At 35.8% G+C, this 25981-nt stretch overlaps 2 protein-coding genes across 3 annotated transcripts in view; one reads left to right on the top strand and one right to left on the bottom strand.

Moving 5' to 3' along the window:
• Positions 1-17774, top strand: part of PPWD1 (peptidylprolyl isomerase domain and WD repeat containing 1) — a gene marked incomplete at its 5' end in the record, with an annotated part of 30114 nt that extends 12340 nt beyond the window's left edge. Inside the window, 5 exons of the mRNA XM_080933763.1 lie at positions 2046-2235; positions 5385-5566; positions 8812-8893; positions 9618-9800; positions 16351-17774. Coding sequence (XP_080789889.1) covers positions 2046-2235; positions 5385-5566; positions 8812-8893; positions 9618-9800; positions 16351-16494 — 781 coding nt within the window. The 3' untranslated portion in view covers positions 16495-17774. The remainder of the gene's footprint in view (positions 1-2045; positions 2236-5384; positions 5567-8811; positions 8894-9617; positions 9801-16350) is intronic.
• Positions 17775-18569: 795 nt separating this feature from the next.
• The window catches only part of TRIM23 (tripartite motif containing 23), a 35238-nt gene continuing 27826 nt past the window's right edge, over positions 18570-25981 (bottom strand). Inside the window, exons 8-11 of one of the 2 annotated variants that reach the window (XM_080933797.1) lie at positions 23964-24093; positions 23383-23493; positions 22016-22140; positions 18570-20737 (exon numbers count right to left, since the gene is read on the bottom strand). In XM_080933797.1, coding sequence (XP_080789923.1) covers positions 20558-20737; positions 22016-22140; positions 23383-23493; positions 23964-24093 — 546 coding nt within the window. In that variant the 3' untranslated portion in view covers positions 18570-20557. The remainder of the gene's footprint in view (positions 20738-22015; positions 22141-23382; positions 23494-23963; positions 24094-25981) is intronic. The other variant, XM_080933798.1, reaches the window with a different exon arrangement.

Raw genomic sequence — 25981 nt, 5'->3', positions numbered from 1 at the left:
TTTTTTTTTTAAACGGTGTCTCTTACTGAACTTGAAGTTCATCTATTTTAGTTAGCCTTGCCAGTGAGCAGCAGAGATCTGCCTGCCTCTGCCTTTGCTTCTACCCTTCCTAAAGCACAGTAACTGATTTGTGCTTACATGGCTGTGGGTGATAGGAATCTGAATCCAGGTTCTTTTATCCATTAAGCCATCTTCCCAGACCCAAAGTCTGTTTAAGAGAACTTTTAAAGCAGGTGAAGGCTCACAACAAAATAGGCAAGGAGGTACAATTTCCCCATATGTTCTCTGACTGCTCTTACAGCTCCAGTCAAAATAATAGAAACCTAGATTGATATATCACATCACCTAAAATCTACCTATTGTTTACACTAAGGTTCCCTCTTGTTATTATGCATTATGTTTGGATAAATGTAAAACGTAATGTGTCCATCACTATCAGTCAAAAGTCCTCTGCTTCAAGTGTCTGTTACTCTGTCTTATAATTTTTAGAATGACTACTAACTACTACAGGTAATCTTCCTATTTATCATTATTATTATTATCATTATTATTTTAGACAGAGTCTTGTACTGTAGCTAGGGTCATATATAGGCATGAGACCCCATACTCAGCTTACTACTGCTGTTGTTCTCTCCTGGTTTTTCTACTTCCAGAAGATCATGTTAGTCATTCAACAATTGACCTTTTCATCTTCTTTCATTTCTTTTAGTTAATAGTAACAGTTGAAATTCTAGTACATCTTTCTATCTCTTTATAGCTCATTTTTTAAAAACTAAGTAATATTCCATTGTCTTTACAAACAACTTAATTGTCTTTTTAGCAAGCTAGTAAGGGACATCTTAGTTTCTTCCAAGTTGTGGAATTTATATTAAGTAAAACTGCTCTAAACTTTGTGTGTGTGTGTGTGTGTGTGTGTGTGTGTGTGTGTGTGTGTGTGTGTGTGTGTGTGTGTGTCTGTGTGTGTCTGTGTGTGTGTGTGTGTGTGTGTGTGTGTGTGTGTGTGTGTGTGTAAGTTTCCATCTTTTTTGGAAAACTACCAAGGAGCTGAATTGTGGATCCTATGGCACCAGTATATTTTTATAAGAAGCCACTGTATTATCTTCCAAAGTGCTACTCTTTGCATTCCCACCAACAGTGAACAATAAATTTTTGTTGCTCCAAATACTGGGTATTCACCACTGTTCTGGGGTTGAGCTGTTCCAATGTATTCAGATTTCTTGTTTGCGTTTCCATCTGATGTGGAACATCTTTCATGTGTTTACTTTGCCAAGGTATTTGCCAAGGTCTTTGAAGCAATTCTCACTTGGTTGGTTGCCTTTATTGTTAATTTTAAGAATCCTTTGTATGTGATATGTGATTGGTTCTTCTTCAGATATATTCTTCAAGTATTCTAGTCTATAGCTTTTTGTTTTTATGATTGGATTATTTTTTAAACCTAATAATACCTATCAACTTGGTGATTAGGTAGAGAGATATTTAAGATACCTTTCATTAGTCCTTTGCATATGGAAAACAGATAGTTGACTTAAATGTTTACATGTATTTTATTTTATTTTGGGGTAGGAGAGTTATGCCACAGTGCGTGCTTGAAAGTCAAGGAGACAGCTTGGTGGGTCCAGCTCACTCTACCCCGAGGTCATGGGGTGGAGCTCATGTGGTCAGGTGTGACATCACTTGCCCTTACTCACTGAAACCAAATCCCTAATGCAGGCTGCTGGATTCTTCCTTTTTCTGTGTAAGCTGTCATGACTGGAATTCTTCCTGGGCCTTGTTTTCCCTCATGTTTGTACAAATGCATTAGTACAGGTGTGTCTGCACATGTATGCAGGGGGTCAGAGGCTGATGTTAATTTTACTGCCTACTCCAGCTGCCAGTTTGCCCTGTGGATCCTGTGAGAAACATGGGACTATGGTAGGCTGGTTTTTATATGGCTACTATGTGTCCAAATTCTGTTTCCCAGGCTTACAAATCAATTTGTCCACTGAGCTCTCTTCTCAGGCTAATTGTGGCGATTTCAGTAGATTAAGTTGATTTGTATGTTTCAGGTGTGTGCGGATCTTAGGCAAGCAAGAGAACATTCGAGTGATGCAACTGGCTCTGTTTCAGGGAACAGCCAGAAAGCACCGAGCTGCAGCTACCATAGAGATGAAAGCGTCTGAAAACCCTGTTCTCCAGAACATTCAAGCTGACCCAACAATAGTCTGCACATCTTTCAAAAAGAACCGATTTTATATGGTACGTGATCCTCTCAGAGATGGCCATTGCATTAGTGGCTTTTCAGCCTTGCTGGGAGTTTTCTTTTCTTAGAGAATGTTGGCAGTAATAACAAACTTCCTAAACACCGGAAACACCAGCCTACATTAATATTGTAGCATTTTGAACTAAGAATTGATTTCTAAATATTTCTTCATTCTTTCCCATCATGCTTAAAATTTTTTCTATCTGGCTTCTGTTTCTGTTTGTGGTAAGATGATAAACTAATAATTATGTTTATAATTGTATTTACAACAGTTTTTACTATTGATTTCTAAGTGTTTTGTTTTTCAACTTTTCACTTGAACGTAATTTCCCAGAACTTATACAATTTCTTTCTCTGTAGAGATTTATACACGTGTTCATATTTATGTGCATGTCTTTTCTTGACTTTTCATTCAACGTAACAGTGCTATAGTGGAGCGATATATTCCTGAAAGATCTTTCCCTCCTCTGGAGAACTTAGCTGTCATTTGTTGGGATTTTTTCTCAGTGATCACTTACTTTCCCAGCATGCATAGGCCCTAGCACTGGGAGGGGATACTAAGCTTGTGCTAAAATCAGCCTTCGCAGTTACTTTTGAACAGTCGCACCCCTCAAGCCGACACTGTAAAGTACAGAGTCCTCTGCACTACAAATAACTTTCTCAGATCTAAATAGAACTCTCAGTTGTCTGTAACTGGCTTTTATCACTTCTGTGGCTTTTAGCCTTTTAACTCTTTATTTACTACACTAACTAAACAAAGTTTTATTCTATTTATAGTAATTACTCTTTTTAACTATTTTTAGCTATTCTTCCAATGACAGGTTTTCTTTCAACTTCTACTTAAGGACTCAACTTCAAAAGCTTTTAACATCAATACTGAGTCATAAGCACCTGCTTGTGTTCTTCTGATGCCTTCTCATTGTATATAACATGCTTTGGGATATAAATCAATAATCTGTGTTGGGAGAAATGGGGGCATTTAAGACATTGCTTTCTTCCTCCAAATGATTTAAAGTTAAATAGATTCTACTGTGGCTTCACTATTAAATGCATAAAGTTTAGTCAAATGGCTGACCCATTGTAGTCTACACATTCACTCATCTGATGTCTCTGAATTATTAGCCTCTCTGATGAGTTCAAACTAACATAATTGATAAACTTATGACATAGAAGCTTCCCAGCCCCAGTCAAGCTTTTAACCTAACATACATTAATTCTTTAACATGAGAATTTTTCCTTTCAGAGGCATAATTAAAAACTTACTAATTATGCTAAATGAAAATAGTTGATTTGATTTGACCTGTGATTGACCTATGATTTAGCTACTAATGCAGTTAAAATTATCAGAGATAATTTTTGATATATACTAATGTTTTTATCCATTTCATAAAAATTTTACTTAAGTTATTATTTGGCTTTTTTCTTAGTTTACTTTAGATGGTTGAAGTATACATGCTCATTTTTAATGTTTCAAGAAGTAGAGGAACTTTTAATCAGAAGTTTCAGCTAGGAAATATTATGAATTTTCTTTCAGTGTGAGTAGATGTATGTTTCCTTAAATAATGATAAGAAGTAACATTTTTATGTTTTTTGTTTTAAATCCAACATCAAGAAATAAAAGTGTGATGATTTTTTATATAGGGTATATTCATAAATCCCTATTTGTTAGTGAGAAAATGAAAAAATTTCACTTTGTCCAAGTGACATAATTAGGAAGTGACAGAAATAGACTTTACTTGCAGATCATCTGCTTGTGAAAATGAGTAAGAAGCTTCTGGCTATGACTAGAAGACTAAAGAACTACCACAAATACAAGTCACCTTGTTACATGTGTTGTATCTCATTTGAGAATAATTAAACTGCCCTTAGTTCTTTAAAACTGAGGACCCGAGAGACCTCCCTGTCCCGATAGCATGTCTATCCGTACTGTACTTACTCAGATCTTATTTATGTAGCCATATTAAGATACCATGGGTGGTGCTGCCGTATCATTTTTGGATTCGTAATCCTACAGCAGATTTCCTGGCCTCTGGTTCCAAGACTCTTACTGCCCCTTCCGGCTCTTCCATGTTCTCTCGGCCTTAATTACAAGAGTTATGTTGCAGATGTATCCACTGGAGCTGGACACTACATGATCAGTTGCTCTCTGCATATTTTGTTGTTGTGGTAGTGGTGGGGTTTTTTTGGTAATGGTTTCCATCTGTTGCAAAGAGAAGTTTTTTGGGTTTTTTTGTTTGTGTGTTTTTTGTCTTTTTTGAAGAGGAATGACAACTATACTTAACTGTGAATATAAGAATAGGTGTTTAGAATACAGTTAGAAATTATATGGGTTTAGGAAAAGTGATGGTTTAGGTTCTCCTGTAAGATCCGTGACCATCTACCCCAAAAAGTTGGGCTTCCAGTACTGGCATGATTTCTTTCCTCCTGTATGGGCCTCAAGTGCAATTAGACAGCTGTTGGCTCCTGTCAGATATGTGTACCACTATTACACCTTTAGGGATACCATGCCTTGCTGATTGTCTTAGATCCTAAGTATCACAGCAGGGTAGGACTGTTGGTTGCTTTCCTCCTGCCAGTACTATAAAAACTTATTCTTAGGGTAAAGGCTTTCAGCTCAGACTTAGCTCAGATCCTCAGTCCTGTTTCCAAAGTACATGAAGCCTTATCTTCAACCTCTGAGAGGTTACCATAGACAATGGCTGTTACCTATATTGTTTGGGCGGTTTCCTGGGCTCCAGTGACCAACAACTTGTTTCTGGTACTGACATATTTTTTGTGAGTCTGTGGTTCTTAGAGATAGCACTGTGAGCTGAAATTGTATAAATTCATTTAAACGATGTATGTATTCACATACACTTATATGTGTTATATGTATTTTTAGGTGGATAAAAGTTTTCTCCCTCTTCTTTGGTATTGACCTCTCTCCTCCTCAGTTAAAGCTCCCCTTCCTCCCCATTCTCCTTTTCATATCTCCTGTATCCCACTATGCCCTTCTCTAGTCCGTGGCTTTTTTTTTACTTTCCTGGTGTCTGAGGTTAATCGAGGTCTGTTGTGAATTCTTACTTTCCTTGAAAAGTAAAATTTTATTTTTAAGTTTTTACTTTGTAAGTTGTTTAACTCAATTACTCACATTTTCTTTCTTCAGTTTACCAAACGAGAACCAGAAGATACAAAAAGTGCAGATTCTGACAGAGATGTTTTTAATGAGAAACCTTCTAAAGAAGAAGTCATGGCAGCTACTCAAGCTGAAGGACCGAAACGAGTTTCAGATAGTGCCATTGTACACACAAGCATGGGAGACATTCACATCAAACTTTTTCCTGTTGAGTACGTAAAGTTTTTGTTGTCTTTACACAAATACCAATATCAATGTGTACATTTGGAGAATAACATGAATTTGTTACATTCACGAATTTTGAATTGTATGTCTGGATCAAAAAAAAAAATGTAACTCTTAACATTCTAATAGCAGAGTTCTTCTAGAGAAAGAGATGATTTTAATGCAGCATACAGTCCCTGCTGAGTCACCTGTGCCACAGAACACAGAAGGATGTGAACTGGAAGGATGATAAGTGTGGGCATTACCAGTACCTGTAACGGAACGTCCAGCTAGGTTTTGCTAGGTTCTTTTGTAGACAGCTTTACTCCCAAAGCAAGTTCTTTATGTAAGGATAATAATTTTTCTTTTTTGGTATTTGTTAGACACCTACAATTTTAAAAGTGCATTCCAAAGAATAGCATAACAACTTTATCAAAAACGTTTATTTTAAATGTAATAATTTGGTACTAAGTAAAGAACTAAACAGTTATAGATTCTTTTCTTTCCCCTTACACCTTTATTTAAAAAAAAAGAGAGAGAGAGAGAGAGAGAGAGATACATGTACAGATTTTTAAAAGCATTTTGGCATGAAACTATATGAGTATATTTTTGTCAGTACTTGATTTTTTTTTAAAGGTTTGATAGTATGCATTGAAATCATACTACTTACCATAAACATAAAGTGTATGTAAAATCAAACATACCATGGAAATAGTCAAAGTTTTTCTGGTGTCTTTCAGTAGAAAACTGTATACAAAAATTGTGGTATATTTACACAATGGTGTACTAGACAGCTATTAGAAACGACTTTATGAAATTCCTAGGAAAATGGATGCATCTAAGAGAATATCATCCTGAGTCAGGTAACTCAGTCACAAAAAAAAAGCCTACTTGATCATGGTGAATGATGATTTTTGATGTGTTCTTGATTCAGTTTGCAAAGATTTTATTGAGTATTTTTGCATCAATGTTCATAAGTGAGATTGGTCTGAAATTCTCTTTCCTTGTAGGGTCTTTCTGTGGTTTAAGAATGAGGGTTATTGTGGCATTGAAGAATGGGTTGGGTACTGTTCCATCTGACTCTATTTTGTGGAATAGTTTAAAGAGTATTAGTATTAGGTCATTAGTAAATGTCTGATAGAATTCTGCACTGAACCCATCTCGTACTGGGCTTTTTTTGGTTAGGAGGCTTTTGATGACTGCTTCTATTTCTTTAATTGTTATGGGATTTGTTTATGATTTATCTGGTCCTGATTTAACTTTAGTATCTGGTATCTGTCTAGGAATTCATCCATTTCCTCCAGATTTTCCAGCTTTGTTGAATATAGGCTTTTATAGTAAGATCTGATGATTTTTTGATTTCCTCAGTTTCAGTTGTTATGTCTCTACTTTCCTTTCTGATTTTGTTAATTTGGACATTCTCTCTTTGCCCTCTGGTCTGGCTAAGGGTTTATCAATCTTGTTAATTTTCTCAAAGAACCAGCTCCTGGTTTTGTTGATTCTTTGAATGGTTCTTTTTGCTTCTATTTGGTCAATTTCTGCTCTGAGTTTGATTATTTCCTGCTGTCTTGGGTGTATTTGCTTCTTTTTCTAGAGCTTTCAATTGTGCTGTCAAGTTGCTAGTGTATGTTCTCTCCAGTTTCTTTTTGGAAGCACTCAGAGCTATGAGTTTTCCTCTTATTACTGCTTTCATTGTATCCCATAGGTTTTGGTATGTTGTGCTTTCCTTTTCATTAAATTCTAGAAAATCCTTAATTTCTTTCTTTATTTCTTCTTTGACTATGCTACCGTTAAGTAGAGCATTGTTCAGCTTCCATGTGTATGTGGGCTTTTTGTTGTCTTTGTTGTTATTAAAGACCAGCCTTAGTCCATGGTGATCTGATAGGATACATGGGAGTATTTCAATCTTCTTATATCTATTATGGCTTGTTTTGTGACCTACTATATGGTAAATTTTGGGAAAGTTTCCGTGAGGTGCTGAGAAGAAAGTGTATTCTTTTGTTTTAGGATGAAATGTTCTGTAGATGTTTGTTAATTCCAGTTGGTTCATAGTCTCTGCTAGTTTTACTGCATCCTTGTTTAGTTTCTGCTTCCATGATCTATTGAAGAGAGTTGGGTGTTGAAGTCTACCACTATTATTGTGTGTGGTGCAATGTATGTTTTGAGCTTTAGTAGGGTTTTTTTTATGAATATGGGTGCTCTTGTATTAGGAGCATATATGTTAAGCACTGCATTTCCCGGTCAGACCCCAGTTTCCTCTGACAAAGTCCTGGGACTTATTCTGGGCTGGAAAGGAACCTTTTCCAAACGCACCACCAAGCTGCTGGTCCAGGTGGAAAAGAGCCTGTGCATCTAGTCTGCAAGCACGGCCTTTCCAGGCAGATCACCCAGTTATAGATTTTTGAACCATCCCTTTTCAACTGTTTGGTTCATTTTTGATCATGTTACATGAGTACTTGAGGCAAGACTCTCTTGATTACTTTTTACCTTCATGAAATAATTTCACGAAAATTGACTAATTTATTTTTAAGACTTATTTATTTTATTTATATGAGTACACTGTAGCTGTCTTCAGACACACCAGAAGAGGGCATCGGATCCCATTACAGATGGTTGTGAGCCATTATGTGCTTGCTGGGAATTGAACTCAGGACCTCTGGAAGAGCAGACTAAATTTCTCATTTTTAGTAAATGATTGTCACTTAAAGTTGATTAAACTTAGGAGATAGATGCCATTTCTATGAATAACTGCAGCAATCACTGAACTACAACATTGTTTTTATAAGAAAATTACTTTTCCCAAAAATAAATATTACCAGGTATTCTTTTATTTTTTTTCATTTGCTTTTTTTTTTTTTTTGAGATGAGAGAGGATTTTTCTGTGTTGTCCTAGCTGCCCTGAAACCTGCTTTGTAGACCAGGCTAGTCTCAAACTCAGGAGTTACACCTGCCTCTGCCTCCTGTGTGCTGGGATTAAAGTCATGCACTACCATGCATGGCTGCATGTGTGTATATTAAGGTACTATCTTTGGGTTTTTAAACTGCTAAATGGCCTTGAAATACCACTGTCATCAAAATGAGCAATCATGTAACTATAGAGCATGAGAACAAACCACCTGCACTTCCTACTGTCATCTTTCCTGAGGTGAAATGTTGAAAGACTATTGTTACATGTTTAGAAGATCTTGAGAACATTAGAAAATGGAACTTAAAAAATACTCAATAATTTTATATTTTTGATATATTATTATAGGTGTCCCAAGACTGTGGAAAATTTCTGTGTTCACAGCAGAAATGGTTATTACAATGGGCATACATTCCACCGCATAATTAAGGTAAAATATACATCTCATGATTTCAATGAAAGTATGTTATATAACAAGAGCATACATCTCATGAATCCTTCTTTAACACATACCACTTTATTAGAAGGTAAGAGAAATGAATGGTTGAAGCCAAATGAGTGTATGGTCGTGAATGTAAAGTGTCAAGATATATATGGACCTACTAGCAAAATAAGGCAGAGATCTGGAAACCAGAAGAGCAATAATGAGATACAACGTCTGAGAGAGAATCTGAGGAAGAGTGAGCTTGGTCCCAGAATTTTGTACAGCATTGCAGAATGCCAGGCTCATAGTCTAATGATTGCAGACTGGTAGGTGAGAAATGGCAAAAGGAAAAATCGGATACTGAAGTTCTGATAAAGTTAGGGAAATGTTCCGCTAGGAAAGCCAGCATATTTGAGGAACAGAAAGGGACAAGCATGAGAGCAATTGTATAAGACAGGAGAGACTATGAAAATCCTATAACTTTCTGTGGACTGTCAGGAAAGACAATGCATTATAAGATATTTGCTGTTTTGTTTCAGTTGTTGAATTGATTCAGCAATGGAAATCTAACATCTAAACTTACTTAATGGGGTTCGTGTAGTCATGCAATAATTAAAGGAATTTGGAAGATTTCACTGACTAGAAAGCATTCTTGATGGATAAAACTGCCCTCAAATATCCAGATTACATATAAAAGATGAGGTATTGTTTTTATACTTTCTCTTACCAGGGCTTCATGATTCAGACAGGAGATCCAACAGGCACTGGTATGGGGGGAGAAAGCATATGGGGTGGAGAGTTTGAGGATGAATTCCACTCAACATTACGACATGACAGACCGTACACACTTAGCATGGCCAATGCTGGATCAAATACAAACGGATCCCAGTTTTTCATAACGGTAGTACCAACGGTGAGTAGTGTTATATGTAAATGAAAGTTAATAGTTTATCATGAGAATGCGAGTTTTAACAGGATGTCTGCATTATTCTTTTCTTGTACTATGTCTCTGATGGTAGATGAAAATAATTTAGAGATGAAATTTAAACTATGTAATAACTGAATTTAGAAAACACTATTTCTGTCTAATAGGAAATACAATGCTTTATGTTCAGGGCACTTGAGTTTTGTCTCCCCTCTGCCACAAGAAGCAAATGTTTCCACCTGTCCTGGCTAATTTCCTCATCCTTGGATTTTTAGTGCTATTTATCTATTTATTCATTTATTTAAGGACAAAGTAAAATATAAACAAGCCAAAGCTGGCCTTTAACCTACCTCAGCATCAGCCTGTCAAGTGCTGAGGTCATAGGTATGTGATTCCATGACTAGCTTCATCCTTTAATTAGAAAAATTTAAATTGTAATTTCCCTTTTTTTTTTTTTGTCTCCAAGTCTGTAAGTCATTATCAGTGGCATTGCAGGCAAGAACTTTATTGCTGAGCCATATTATACCAGCCTGCCAGCTGCAGTGTAGATTTGGTGAAACTCAGTATTAGGTTACATAGCTCATTTTGTATACAGTTCTCCAAAAGCAGAAATGACAGTAAACTAAATTATACACCAAACATTAAAGGAAAAGGATTTATCCAAATCTGCCGGGCTCATAGTAACCTTCACAGTACTTTATGTGTTGGTACTCCCAGTATTTAGTCATGAGGAGCAAACACCTCAATAAAAATCAAAGTAAGTAGCAAAGCCACCATACACCTTCTAAATTATGCCAAAGTGTAGTCTTCCTAAACCATTCCAGATTGTCTCGCTTTTTCATGTGACACTCCTTTGGAAAACATCTGGAGTCTTATCTTCTTTTTTTTTTTTTTTTTTAAACTTAATTTAAAGAAACAGAGATAAAAGAAAAAAATTTTTTAAACATCTTTGCATAAATGTATACAAATACAATTGTATCTTAAGAATTTGGTTAAGTCATTGTTTCTGATGGCTGAGTAGTACTCCATTGTGTAAATGTACCACAATTTTTGTATCCATTCATCTACTGAAGGACATCTGGGTTCTTTCCAGCTTCTGGCTATTATAAATAAGGCTGCTATGAACATTGTGGTGCATGTGTCTTTGTTGTATGTTGGAGCTTCTCTGGGATAAATGCCCAGAAGTGGAATAGATGGATCTTCAGGTAGTACTATGTCCAATTTACTGAGGAATCGCCAGACTGATTTCCAGAGTGGTTGTATCAGTTTACAGCTCCACCAACAGTGGAGAAGTGTTCCTCTTTCTCCGCAACCTCGTCAGCATCTGCTGTCATCTGAGTTTTGGATCTTGGCCAATCTGACTGGTGTGAGGTGGAATCTCAGGGTTGTTTTAATTTGCATTTCCCTGATGGCTAAGGATATCGAGCACATCTTAAAATGTTTCTCAGCCATTCGATATTCCTCAATTGAGAACGTTTTGTTTAGCTCTGTACACCATTTTTTAATAGGGTTGTTTGATTCTCTGGTGTCTAGCTTTTTGAGTTCTTTGTATACCTTGAATATTAGGACTCTATCTGATGTGGAATTGGTAAAGATCTTTTCCCATTCTGTTGGCTGCCATTTTGTTTTCTTGACAATGTCTTTAGCCTTACAAAAACTTTGCAATCTCATTAAGTCCCATTTGTTAATCTTTGACCTTAGAGCTTGAGTCATTGGTGTTTTGTTCAGAAAATTTTCTCCTGTGCCTATGTGTTCTAAGGTTTTCCCTACTTTCTCATCTAATAGTTTCAGTGTATCTGGTTTAATGTGTAGATCTTTGATCCACTTACACTTGAGCTTTGTACAAGGAGATGAGAAAGGGTCTATTTTCATTCTTTTGCATGCTGAGTGCCAGTTGAACCAACACCATTTGTTGAATAGGCTGTCCTTTTTCCATTGAATGTTTACGGCTCCTTTGTCAAATATCAGGTGACCATATACTTGAGGGCTCATTTCTGGATCTTCTATTCTATTCCATTGATCCACATGCCTATTTCTGTACCAATACCATGCAGTTTTCAGCACAATTGCCTTGTAATATAGCTTGAGGTCAGGGATAGTGATTCCTGCAGATGTTTTCTTGTTGTTGAGGATGGATTAGCTATTCTAGGTCTTTTGTTGTTCCAGATGAAATTGCACATTGATCTTTCCAACTCAATGAAGTACTGGGTTGGAATTTTGATGGGGATTGCATTGAATCTGTAGATTGCTTTTGGTAGGATGGCCATTTTTAAAATGTTGATCCTTCCAATCCATGAGCATGGGAGATCTTTCCATTTTCTGAGATCTTCCTCGATTTCCTTCTTTACAGGTTTGAAGTTCTTGTCGTACAGGTCCTTCACTTGCTTAGTTAGAGTCACACCAAGGTATTTCATAGTTTTTGTGACTATTGTGAAGGGTATCTTTTCCCTAATTTCTTTCTTCACATGTTCGTCCTTGGCATATAGGAAGGCTACTGATTTGTTTGAGTTAATTTTGTATCCAGCCACTTTGCTGAACTTGTTGATCAGCTGTAGATATTCTCTGGTGGAATTTGTGGGGTTACTTAAGTACACTATCAAGTCATCGGCAAAGAGTGATGTTTTTACTTCTTCCTTTCCAATTTGTATCCCCTTAATCTCCCTTTGCTGTCTAATTGCTTCAGCCAGGACTTCCAGTACTATGTTGAATAGGTAGGGGGAGAGTGGGCAGCATTGTCGAGTCCCTGATTTTAGTGGGATTGCTTCAAGTTTCCCACCATTAAGTTTCATGTTGGCTGTTGGTTTGCTGTATATTGCTTTTATTATGTTTAGGTATGGGCCTTGGATTCCTGTTCTTTCCAGGACTTTTAACATGAAGGAATTTTAACAAGTTGAATTTTGTCAAATGCTTTCTCAGCATCTAGTGAGATGACCATGTGTTTTGTTCTTTGAGTTTGTTGATATGGTGGATTACATTGATGGATTTCCTTATATTAAACCATCCCTGCATCCCAGGGATGAAGCCTACTTGGTCATGGTGAATGATTGTTTTGATTTGTTCTTGGATTCGGTTTGCAAGGATTTTGTTGAGTATTTTTGTATCAATGTTCATAAGTGAGATTGGTCTGAAGTTCTCTTTCCTTGTAGGGACTTTCTGTGGTTTAGGAACGAGGGTTATTGTAGCCTCAAAAAAAGAATTAGGTAGTATTCCATATGATTCTATCTTGTGGAATAGTTTGGAGAGTATTGGTGTTATGTCTGCAATAAATGTCTGATAAAATTCCGCATTGAACCCGTCTGGACCTGGGCTTTTTTTGGTTGGGAGGCTTTTGATGACTTCTATTTCTTTAGGTGTTATGGTATAATTTAGATGGTTTTCCTGGTCCTGGTTTAACTTTAGGATCTTGTATCTGTTTAGGAATTCATCCATTTCCTCCAGATTTTCCAGCTTTGTGGAGTATAGGCTTTTATAGTAGGATCTGATAATTTCTTGAATTTTCTGTTTCAGTTGTTATGTCTCCACTTCCCTTTCTGATTTTGTTAATTTGTATACTCTCTCTTTGCCCTCTAGTTAGTCTGGCTAGGGGTTTATCAATCTTGTTGATTTTCTCAAAGAACCAGCTCTTGGTTTTGTTGATTCTTTCGATGGTTCTTTTGTTTCTATTTGGTCTATTTCTGCCCTAATTTTGATTATTTCTTGCCGTCTACTCCTCTTGGGTGTATCTGCTTCCTTTTGTTCTGGAGCTATTAGCTGTGCTGTCAAGTTGCTGATGTATGCTTTCTCCAGTTTTTTTTGGAAGCGCTCAGGGCTCTAAGTTTTCCTCTCAGTACTGCTTTCATTGCATCCCATAGGTTTGGGTATGTTGTGTTTTCGTTGAATTCTAGAAAATCCATAATTTCTTTCTTTATTTCTTCTTTGACCCTGCTATCCTTTAACAGAGCGTTGTTTAGTTTCCTTGTATATGTGGGCTTTTTGTTTTCTTTGTTGTTGTTAAAGACCAGGCTTAGACCATGGTGATCTGAGAGATTGCATGGGAGTATTTCAATCTTCTTATATTGATTGAGGCTCGTTCTGTGTCCAATTATGTGGTCAATTTTCGATAAGGTGCTATGGGGTGCTGAGAAGAAGGTGTATTCTTTTACTTTAGGATGATATGTTCTGTAGATATCTATTAATTCCAGTTGGTTCATAGTCTCTGCTAGTTTAACAGTGTCCTTGTTCAGTTTCTGTTTCCATGATCTGTCCATTGGTGAGAGTGGGGTATTAAAGTCTCCCACTATTATTGTTTGGAGTGAAATGTATTTTTTGAGCTTTAGTAGAGTTTTTTTTTTATTAATGTGGGTGCTTTTGTATTTGGAGCATATATGTTAAGGGTTGAGAGTTCCTCCTGACAGATTTCCCCTATAATGACTAAAAAGTTTCCTTCCTTATCTTTTTTGATAACTTTTGTTTGGAAATTTACTTTATTCCATATTAGAATAGCCACTCCAGCTTGCTTCTTGGGGCTGTTTGCTTGGAAGTTTTTTTTCCCACCCTTTTACTCTGAGAGAGTGTCTGTCTTTGTCTCTGAGATGTTTCCTATATGCAGCAAAATGCTGGATTTTGTTTATGTATCCAATCTGATAGCCTATGTCTCTTTATTGGGGAGTTGAGTCCATTTATGTTAATAGATGTCCAGGCATAGTGGTTTCTGTTTCCTTCTATTATTGCTTTTGTAAGTTGAGTTGTGTCTGTGTCTTTCTTCTTTCGGTTTTCTTGCTTAGGAGTTTTCTTGCTTTTACTAGGATGTAGTTCCCCTCCTTGTATTGGGTTTTCTACTTATAATTCGTTGTAGTGCTGGGTTTGTGGTCAGATATTGTGTAAATTTTGTTATGTCTTGGAATATCTTGGTCTCTCCATCTATGGTGATTGATAGTTTTGCTGGGTATAGCAGCTTAGGCTGGCAGGCACTTGTGCTCTCTTAGGGTGTGCATGATGTCTGTCCAGGCTCTTCTAGCTTTCATAGTCTCTGTTGAGAAATCGGGTGTGATTCTGATTGGTCTGCCTTTATATGTTATCTGACCTTTTTCCCTTACTGCTTTTAGTATTCTTTCTTTGCTTTGGTGACTTGGTGTTTTGACTATTATGTGTCTCGAGGAATTTCTTTCTGGTCCAACCTATTTTGAGTTCTGAAGGCTTCTTTTATGCTCGTGGTCATCTCATTCTTAAGGGTAGGGAAGTTTTCTTCCACAATTTTGTTTAAGATATTTACTGTGCCTCTTAGTTGATTTTCTTCTCCCTCTTCTATTCCTATTATCCTTAGGTTTGGTCTTCTCATTGTGTCCTGTATCTCCTGGACATTTTGGGTTAGGAGCTTTTTGTTTTTTGCATCTTCTCTGGCTGTTTTGTCTATGTTTACAATGTTGTCTTCATTCCCCGAGATTCTCTCTTCCATGTCTTGTAGTCTATTGGAAATGCTTGCTCTATGATTCCTGATTTCTTTTTTAGGTGTTCTACCTCTAGGGTTATCTCTTGTAGTGTTTTCTTTATTGTGTCCATTTCCGTTTTAAATTCCTTCTTCCATTCCTTCATCTCTTTGGTTCTGTTTTCCTCTAGTTCTTTGAGTGTTTTTCTTGTATCCTCTTTAAAACCTTCTGATTCTTTTTGCTTTTCCTCCCGTTCTTGTTTAAGGATCTCTATCAGCGTTTTGAGGTATGATTTTAAGTCTGCGCCTTTTTTTTTTGTATTGCTTGGCATTCTAATGTTTGCTGTGATGGGAGAGCTGGGTACTGGTGTTCCCAGTTGTGTTGGTTTCCTTGGGATATGCTCTTTCGCTTTCCTCTTGCCATCTTGTTGTCAGTGATATGTTCTTGCCTTTCCCTTGTATCTGGTCCGTTTCCCTGGATCTCCACTGGTCCAGGTGGCGGATGGTCCGAGCCCTGTTCTGGGCCCCAAAGCCGCCATGTGGGAACAGGGGTCCCAATGCTGGGTTCCTGGTCCCTGGATCTGGCAGGACAGGTGTGCGCTTTCCGTTTGCACTCGGCAGAGATCTCTCTGCTCCCTCGCTCGAGTCTTATCTTCAAACCATTTACAGTAACTTACCACTTTTATGTGTCTTCCAAGTCCCTTGACCTAAATAATATAGAAATTGAGATTTTTGTATCATATCCTCATCTAGTGATTTGAACAACCAGATTGAAACTTAAAGGGAAAACCTGCACTTTTTTTTTCTCCTCAATCATTCCTAACCAGTACTATTTAACAACAAATAGGACAGTGCTTAAGCTAGGTGTTTTAACCACTATGCCTTTTTATACAAGGGATCTTAGCATCTTTCTTTCTGTTATGGTGGGCAGATTAATCCCCTAGGGATAACAGGAATAACAAGGCTTTTTATCTTTTCCATATAAGTTGAGAATAACTTTTAAAGCTGAATAGTCATTGTCAAAGTATATATTAAAATTAAGTGAAATTTAAATTCTCATTTGTTTCTTAACTCAGTGGCTGTGATGTCAGAAATTAGGATTTACCAAGACTTCCCATTTTTTTCTCCATATAGCCTTGGCTTGATAATAAGCACACCGTGTTTGGCCGAGTGACGAAAGGGATGGAGGTTGTGCAGAGGATCTCCAATGTTAAAGTCAATCCCAAAACCGATAAGCCTTATGAGGATGTCAGCATCATAAATATCACTGTCAAGTAAACTGGGTTTTGTTACATTCAGAAGTAAAGGGGATTTATAATAACACAAGACTGTTTCACATTTACAAGTTTAAAACTTGCTGAATATGTAAATCATGTTTTAAAAGATACAACACTGTATTTTTGTATTTTTACTTAAAACCATTTTTTTGAAACCTGCCTTTGCTTTTTCTTGGAATATTTCTGATCCTGAGGAGTGACAAACTGAAATGTACTTATTTAAGGCAAAAAACATTTTATAGGTAAATTGTTATTATGACTCAAATTCAGTATTAAATAAGGGGTTGGCACATATCACTTCTTCAAAAACATGCCCTTTTAGGTTTTGTGGCCCTTATCCCACCCCATTCCAAAAAAAGATCATAAAGTATGTATTCCTTAATATTATAAAATTTCAAATGGAAATGAGTAGTTAAATCTGCTTTTCCTAATGTAACTAAATAATCTTTCTTCTGTCAAGTTACAACTTAAATCGTAAGTATACCATCAATAATATTAAAGGTTAGTGTCTGGCAGTAGATATGATTAATAAAGTATAGGTGTAAACTGCATGCAGTGACTCATGCCTGTAATCCCAGCATGTAAGAAGTAGAGCCAGGGGCTGGAGAGATGGCTCAGTGGTTAGAGCACTGACTGCTCTTCCAGAGGTCCTGAGTTCAATTCCCAGCAACCACATGGTGTCTCACAACCATTTGTAATGGGATCTGATGCCCTCTTCTGGTGTGTCTGAAAACAGCTACAGTGTACTCACATACCTAAAATCAATAAATCTTAAAAAAAAAAAAAAAAAAAAAGTAGAGGCAGGTCAGCCTGGACTACATAATGCCAGATAACACATAATTTGTGACAATAAATGAGTTTAAAGTCTATACTGTTCCTCTTCTTCACTTCCCTTTGCCATAACTGACTGCTAACAACTGATACTGGCTACACCTCGGCAGAGCTGCTTCAGAAGCCCTCTTCCTACCACTGACCAATACCACTGACCAATAGCATCATTTCGTCTATATGGAAATGAAACCTGCAAGACTGAAAAGTCTGTCTAAATGTCCCTTACAAGTGTGTTCTCCTTTTAAAAATAATTTGAGCTACTCCATTAATAATTTTGTTACATTTATCTTATTTTTCAACTACACGTTATTCTTATCTAATCTAATCTTACTTTATCCATTCCTAAAGCAATAATGTAAAATTTTGGTAATACTGCTATCGAGTGGTAATAATGCCTCACTCAAACATTAAGTATTTCACTTTCAGTGAAGAATCATATGCAGCTAATGAATTTTGTCTTCAGATCATTTTATTTGAAATAGGAACTCATGTATCCCAGTCTGGCCTCAAAGTCTCTGTGTAGCTAGTGATCCCTAGTACTAGGATTGTAGGTATTTACCATCCTGCCCAGTTTATGCAGTTCTGAAGCTTGAACCAGAGACTTGTGCATATTAAAAAGTATTCTACCAATACAATCTCTCATAGTTCGTTTCCTCCTGGATTCTGTATACAGTTGCACACCAGTCTTCCCTGTTACCATTTTGTAAAATGAGAACTTTTCTAATGTTATGTAGGTATTAAATAGTTTTTAGTATTTAGGCAAAATTTTGAAGCTCACCCCAGCCCCATTGATGGGGATGCAATGGCTATCTAGGGTCTATTAAACATGGTCTCTACAACTTAGCCACATATCCAGGCCATAAAACCACTATAATTACAATGACATGTAATGAACCATGTAAATGGTCATTTTAAATGTTCTTTATTCTCCAGTGAAACAGGTTAAATTTAAATTAACCTTGTTTATTAACTTTTGAAAATCTCAAGAATTTTCATTTTTGTTTATGGCAACAATTTAGCTTTCCCTTCAGAAAAGTTTTATTTTTTAACCTTTTGTGTATATGTTAACTACATAGAATTTCTAAACCTTTGCATTATCAAATAAAGCTCTCAAATATGATAGGTAAGTTATTCTCCAGTTTTATGGAGTTTTTCATTTTTCCTGTGCTAGGGATCATACCCAGGACTTCAGACTTGCTAGACAAGTGTTTCTACTACTGAGCTATGCCCAGTTTTAATAATGACTTGAGTTGTTACCTAGCGTGACACTAGATACATGATTTATTAAACAGGTTTTAGGATAGAAGATCTCCTTGTAACTTAAACATTTTATTGCTTTCTATACTGATCATAAATGTAAGTGCAAATAATGGGTTCTGGTGGCTATGGGTCATTTCAGATTACAGACCAGAGCTATAAACACGTGACATACCTGCTTTACATATTTCATACTGTAATAATCAGATGTAATATAGACGTGCAGAGATATAAGGCAAATCCTAATGTATTGTACTTAAAACATCTGTAGATTCTTCAAGTTTGCCATTTCCCTGAAGTAACTAGTACAGTCTTAAACAAGTGACTACTCAGAGGATAAAAGTCTGCACATTAATAGGAGCCCATCCAAGAAAAAGTAACACATAAACATTACAGTAAATCTACAGCACAGTCAGATTTAAGCACAATTTTAAAATTAGTTTAGTTATATTTTAAGAGTATGAACTACAAAGCTTAACAAAATTAGGTGAAATAATAAAGTTCATAATTTACAAGAAAAGCAAGTTCACATCTTAGTGTCAACATATTTTCAGTTACCTATTACAGAAAACAGTTCAAAATCTCACAAGTAAATGCAACATCTTTATTTTCAGTCACTAAAATTAGTCAGATATTAAATAATTTAATTACAAGTATTACATATGCACAAAAACTTTTTAACAGCAAGATGTATCTTTTTTGAAAAAGGGTAAGTTATTATATTTTTATTTATATATTACCCATAATATTTGATGGGCTTTTTATACTAATGTTTTCTATGTTTTTTTAAAAAAAAAAAAAGTATATTTGAAAAAACTGAACCAGAACACTGCCACCTAAAAATCACATCCTATGGTCAGACCTCACTGTCCTTGTAACAACTGAGTAAGATTTAGCTCAATTTCATCCTAAAGTAAGAGCATTAATAACAAGAAATCTACCTATTTAAATATAAGAAATCATGCTTCCATAATAAGAGTATCTTACAAATAAGAAACTATAAGGAACACAAAGTTTAACTTTTATTCACAACACTGCCATAATGTAAACTTTTTAAAAGTTATTTTACTTTAGACCTGTTCTTCCTTTTAACTGATCCTTTTTATTGTCAAGTAAATGAACTTACCTTGGGAACCATGTTAAAAAAATTAGCATTCCCCACTGTTTGAAAAACCTTTTCTAAGGTATAGGTAGTTTTCTACTTAGGCCTCTATGTGTTTATGTAAAGGTGACTGGTTCTTCATGTGACTTATGACACTTTAACCTAAGTAAAGGACCAGTTCAGGGCTCTCACCTAGGAAACAAGCCTAGGCCCAGTGGTGGTAGAAATGGTTCTTATGAATAAAGATCAAATAATTTTCAGTTTTATTGTTTTTAGTTTAATTCCGGTCTAATGCTCAGGTCCACTTAGATGATAGTCATTCTCACTGTGCGTTATGCAGAATGCTTTAGGAGAGAGTTATAATAAAACTCTAGGGGAAAAATACCTCATTTTCTATATTTGATGGTCCCCAACACTGATGATGTTACGCTGAATGTGAAAGTAAAGCAATCCTATTACCCCAATACAACTTCAATTCTAGCATTCAACTGCCAAAAGGGAATAAAAATGTGGGGTAAAGAAGCCATACTTTCTTAAGTTCTATTAGGCACTCCACTGGCTATTCTTTTTAATAAAATAAAGGACCTTCTACTCATTCTTTATGGCCCCTTCGCTCCCAATATGAAATGAAAGTTTCAGTGCCTAATATACCTATTAAAAGTATATATCCAAAAAAAAGCTCTAATTAACCAATGTAACAGGGTAATTTTAAATTTGCCACAGAATAATTTTTAAAAGCAATGGTACATTTCTCAGTCCAGGAACATATATACACACGCACTAAATTATCATATTTGAGATGTAGAATTTCTTAGAATGCATTACATGCAATGTAACTGTTAACCATAAGCTTGAAACAACTGCTGCGTTAGAATCAAGCGACATCCAACACTCCAGCAGCCACAAGTTGCCGAGACAGCCAGTCCAACCCTTCGTAGAGCCCCATACCACTGCGAGCATCACAGCCCTGAATGTACCAGCTCCTTCCACAGCACAGTTTATGGAGACTGAGAAGTTCTGTGATTTCTTCTACTGACAGTGCCCCAGCAACATCCTAAAAGACACACAAAGGATAATTTTTATCACTCTTTCCAAGGAATCATTTTCCTAACTTTTAATAATTATATAGAAAACTACTGATAATACTGTAATTAAATCCTAAACAAAACCTGTATTCATATTCAGTAATTATTCTGAGATTAACTGAAAGAATTTAAGAAAATCTTTTGGTTACAATTATCTCTATATATATGTGTGTATATGTGTGTGTGTGTGTGTGTATATATATATATATATATATATATATATATATATATATATATATATATATACACACACATATATATTAAGGAAAAAATGAGCACTTTCCCAGAAGCGAAGGGGGGACAACATCTGGAATGTAGATTAATTATTTTTTAAATGTTATAAAATAAAATATCAATTTATTAATTTTTTCATTCCATTTCTGGGAGACCTTATGACCAGAGCTATTAATCTAGGGTTTCTTCATCCTTTATATGAATTTAACATATAAGTTATTTTGATGCTCCCTAAAGATAGCCATGCTACTGTTTCTCTTCCTGTTAATATTATTTCCTTCATATATAAACCCAAAGACGGGCTGGAGAGACGACTCAGTGGTTAAGAGCACTGGCTGGTCTTCCAGAGATCCTGAGTTCAATTCCCAGCAACCATATGGTGACTCACAACCATCTGTAATGAGATGATGCTCTTTTCTGGTGTATCTGAAGACAACTACAGTGTACTCATACATGAAAAACCAAAGACATCTGTAAGTTCAATCCTATCATAATTTTAACTCCAATCATATGACCCAATCCTCCACTATAAACCATTCAAGGGATCAAAACCAAGGCCATGAATATGTTGCATGGCAACACTACCACTGACCTACATCTCCAGCCTTTCATATGTTTGAGACAAGGTCTTGCTACATAGCTTTGAGATTGCTTATGTATGCTAGACCAACCTAAACTCTTGATCTACCTAAATTCACTTTTACATCCTGTAAGATACAACCTAAGTTAGAACAGTTCTCTCTCTCCTTATGTCTCATAGCTTTCTGTTACTATTACTGAAGTTATTTCCCAATTTATCTGTATTAGAATATAACATGAATACATACATATACAAGAATGCATTGACTTGTGTGAGTATGTATGTGTATACTGTAGGATATCCAAGGTAAAATTTTCCATAGCAGAAATTTTACAAATATCTGTCAAACTGATTCTCTGAAATCTTCTCAAATGACTTATGGAATATGCAAAACTACTAAAGTAATAAATGTTGTGATATAAAAATTCATTACCTGTTTGTTTGCAAAAATCAAGAGTAAGGCATCTCGGAGTTCTTTTTCCGTTAACAACTTTGCAAGTTCACTGTGCGCTTCACTAATTCTGTCTCTGTGACTGCTATCAACAACAAATACAACAGCTACAAAAGTACACAAAAATATTCGAGTTATTTGTTAAATTTTAGTAAAATAGCCAGGTATTAATTACTTTCACTATTCTCGATAAATCTTGTGTACCTGTCTGTCTTCATTTAAAGGCTGCCTACTTCACAGGTTCAGTTCCTCCTCCTGTGTAGGGTGTTATAAAACTAAATCTACCAAGAACAAACCTCTCCCTCCGAACCCACCCCCTGAAAATGTGCTTACCATCTCCCTTAAGGCTGCCTGTCCATTATAAATGCAGAAGTGGGAACTATTTAGGGAAAGGGAGGAGGAGTGTACTGATGCATACATACAAAAAATGCCAACTTAAAAAGCTAACAACAGCAAAACTGCTGGGTATGGTAGTCCACACATTTATTCCCAGCACTCAGGAGGCAGAGACGGATGAATCTTCATGAGTTTGAGCCTAACCTAGTCTACATAGCATGATGGAGGTCAGGTCAGACTACATACTGAGATTCTGACTCAAAAACTTGGGGAACAAAAAGTAAGTAGTATAGAAAAATAGTTAAATCTTAAGAAATAGAAATATCACCATAACTATCTCTGTAAAGTATTCCTCTCCTTTAAAACTCTACTTCTAATTAATTGTAGCTCATACTAACCATAATACCTAAGTTTCAAAGGTCAAAATTGGTCTCCCATTTAAATGGGAATAAGATTACATACAAAATGGGTGTACATACACACTTAATGAGATTGGGCACAAAAGTGAAGAATGGAGCCAGGTGTGAAGAAAGGCTAGATGGAATACTGGAATATGTGCCACCTGGTGCCTATCCATGAGAAACCCTTATTACGTTCCTCTGGGAACGCACGGATTACAAATCGGGGTGTAGTGCTATATTGGGCAATCATAATAAGCTAAGTGTTAGCCTCAGAGTACACCTGCAGTCCACAGGTCAACTTCATTTTGCCTGTCAGCATTCGTGCCCATAGGAGTATTGATAATAGACTTAAGTGTTAATAACTGCCAAGAGAAGATAAGTATTTTTTATTCAATAATAATGGCCTATCATAAGTAAACTAAAAGTATGTATCCCAGTTCTACCGTTATTTTTTTCAATTTAAATGAAATATTTATAGCATCTCTTCATCCCTCTCAAATTCCACCATTATTCATTTAAATAAGTTTTGCTAATTAAATCAGAGTACATATAAACTAATCTTAGGAATATTTTTAAGTTTAATTTTAAAAAAATGTCATTCTCGACTCTTACCTTGTGTGTTGAGGTAATAATGTTTCCACAATGGTCTTAATTTGTGTTTTCCACCCACATCCCAAATGGTGAATTTTAGATTTTTGTATTCCACAGTTTCCACATTAAAACCTGTTTTTTGTAAAACATTATACTGTGTTTATGTTTAGTAATGAATGACACACTAGTCACAAGCAAATCCCTATTCCTAATTTTGAAGTAGCATTGTCTGCTTACAGCAGTAACTATGAGTCAAACAAACTCTCCTATTAGTCCTTTGGGGGACGTCTCTGCCTTTCACAGCTGCTAGCGGTCTACAGCTTCACCAGTCCACTCACACAGCTGCTAGCTCTGGACCACTGCCCTCCTCCTTCCTAACACTGTCGGATTCTCTAAGCTTCCGTTCCTTCTGATTGTCTCATCAACATTCAGTCCTTTCTGCTATGTCACCATGCACCTTTCAGCCCCACAACCTTGATCTCATTTTCCCACCTCTGAAACAATGATGTCTTAGTGCCAGAAAAGAGCCACCTGCATAGCAGTGTCTTGATCAGAGAACCTAGCTAGCTAGAAGCCAGTGGCCTATCGATATTCACACTTACCAATTGTTGGAATAGGCTGCATAAATTCATCTTGTTTTAACTTGAACAAAATAGTAGTTTTTCCAGCACCATCTAATCCTAATGTGACTACTCGAATTTCCATTTTCGGTCCAATATGAACTCTGTTGTCCTGTGGTTTTGAAAAATTTGAAGTCAGAATATAACAATATTTATGCTTTTTCTGGTTTCTTTCTCTTTTTTTTCCAACTCATGTGTAAGCCCAGCATGGTCTCAAACGTGCCATGCAGCCTACACTTGCCTTAAACTCATGACTTTAGGTACTAAGAACATAGGCCCCAATGCTAGAATTTCCTTTTTAGTTACAAAGTACTGTTATTGATTATTTTCATGCCTCATATTTCTTCTTCAGCTCACTGATTACACTGAGCTCCAAATCAGTCTAAATTCTCCCCATGAACAAAATTCTCTTAAAAAATTTACAATTGTCTTACATGAATTAAAATATATATATCCACTTTATTTGTCCAAATCCTCAACTGAATCTTGACAACATTTTTTAAACTGTATTAATAAATTTACAATGGGATGAGCAGTTGCCTATAAGAGATTCTATATCAGTAACATACTTGCTATTTAAGCATAAAAACCTCAGTTCAAATCCCCAACATGTATAAAAGCTGTATGTGGTAATACATGGTTGTAAGCCCAGTGCTGAGGGGAGCTAGGAAGCCATGACGAGTGGGTCCTTAGAGATCCATGCTGAGTGACAGACCTTGTCTTTAAAAAACTTGTAAGGCACTTGACACTGACCTCCAGGTGCTGCATGCATGCACACAGATGTATATGTATATACATGGACATATAAATATCACATAAATTAAATCCTCAAAAAGGGGATAAACTAATTAAAAATAAATGCTGCTGTTAAATTTCCAGGAAAAAAAACTGTGTTAATAATACAACACTGATGTATATTTTTCCAGATATATTCCATACTGGATAAGAAGAATAAAACTAATATACTTTTCATGTACTTTTTGTTATTTCTCTGCTGGCAAAAACCAAACTCAGGGCTTTGAAACGGCAACAAAAGACTCACAAATAGTATATCCCAACTTTACAAATACACTTTTAAAAAACAGTATTTTATACAGATAATACAAGTATTATTTTTCATATGGTATATATTATGGCAAGTTTTCATTTTAATATACTGATCAGACTATTAATAGTTTAATTATAATTTCTGAAAATTTAACCATCTGTTAATTTTAGATAATTTCTGACACTATGATGTTTACAAAGAATTTTGAAATGGACACACACACACATTTTATATATATATATATATATATATATATATATATATATATATATATTCCTAGATATAAGGCCTACCTATCTTCTCTGAATAACAAAATAAGTATAAAAAGCAGACATTTGCCAAATTATGTTTTAAATTTATGTAAAAATCTGTACAATCCTAGATACACATCCTATATATTATTAGAAATTATTATTTTGCTGCCCTTTTTGAGTACTATTTTCTTCACCTTTTTTTTTTCTTTTTTATTATATATAAATCGCTGTCTTCAGACATACGAGAAGAGGGGGCATGGCATCAGATCTCATTACAAATAGCTGTGAGCCACGATGTGGTTGCTGGGAATTGAACTCAGGAACTCTGGAAAAACAGTCAGTGTTCTTAACCACTGAGCCATTTCTCCAGCCTGTATTTTCTTCACTTTTATGTTAAAAAATTTTCCTGGCTTTTTTTAATCCTCCTTTTGGAATCTTAGTTTTCTTTTTAAATGTTAATATTTTTAGAAATGTGTGAGATGTTTCTTTATACTATAATTAAGCTATAATGTTCCATAAGCATCACCTTCATCTATATATGAGTTTTGAAATGTAGTAAATACTACATCTCAAACAAAATAATGGAAAGACAAAAATCCCATCATGAGAACCCTAGATATTAGCTGAGAAGGCTTAGGACTTAGGCCAGTACAAAACCAAAACAGAACAGGAACTAGCAGAAGCGCTTTCTTACAATG

The sequence above is a fragment of the Micromys minutus genome, assembly GCF_963924665.1.
Source record: "Micromys minutus genome assembly, chromosome: 20".
NCBI classification, from domain to species: Eukaryota; Metazoa; Chordata; class Mammalia; order Rodentia; family Muridae; genus Micromys; species Micromys minutus.
Note: the sequence above shows the minus strand (reverse complement) of the source record. Positions and strands in the feature narration are given on the sequence as shown.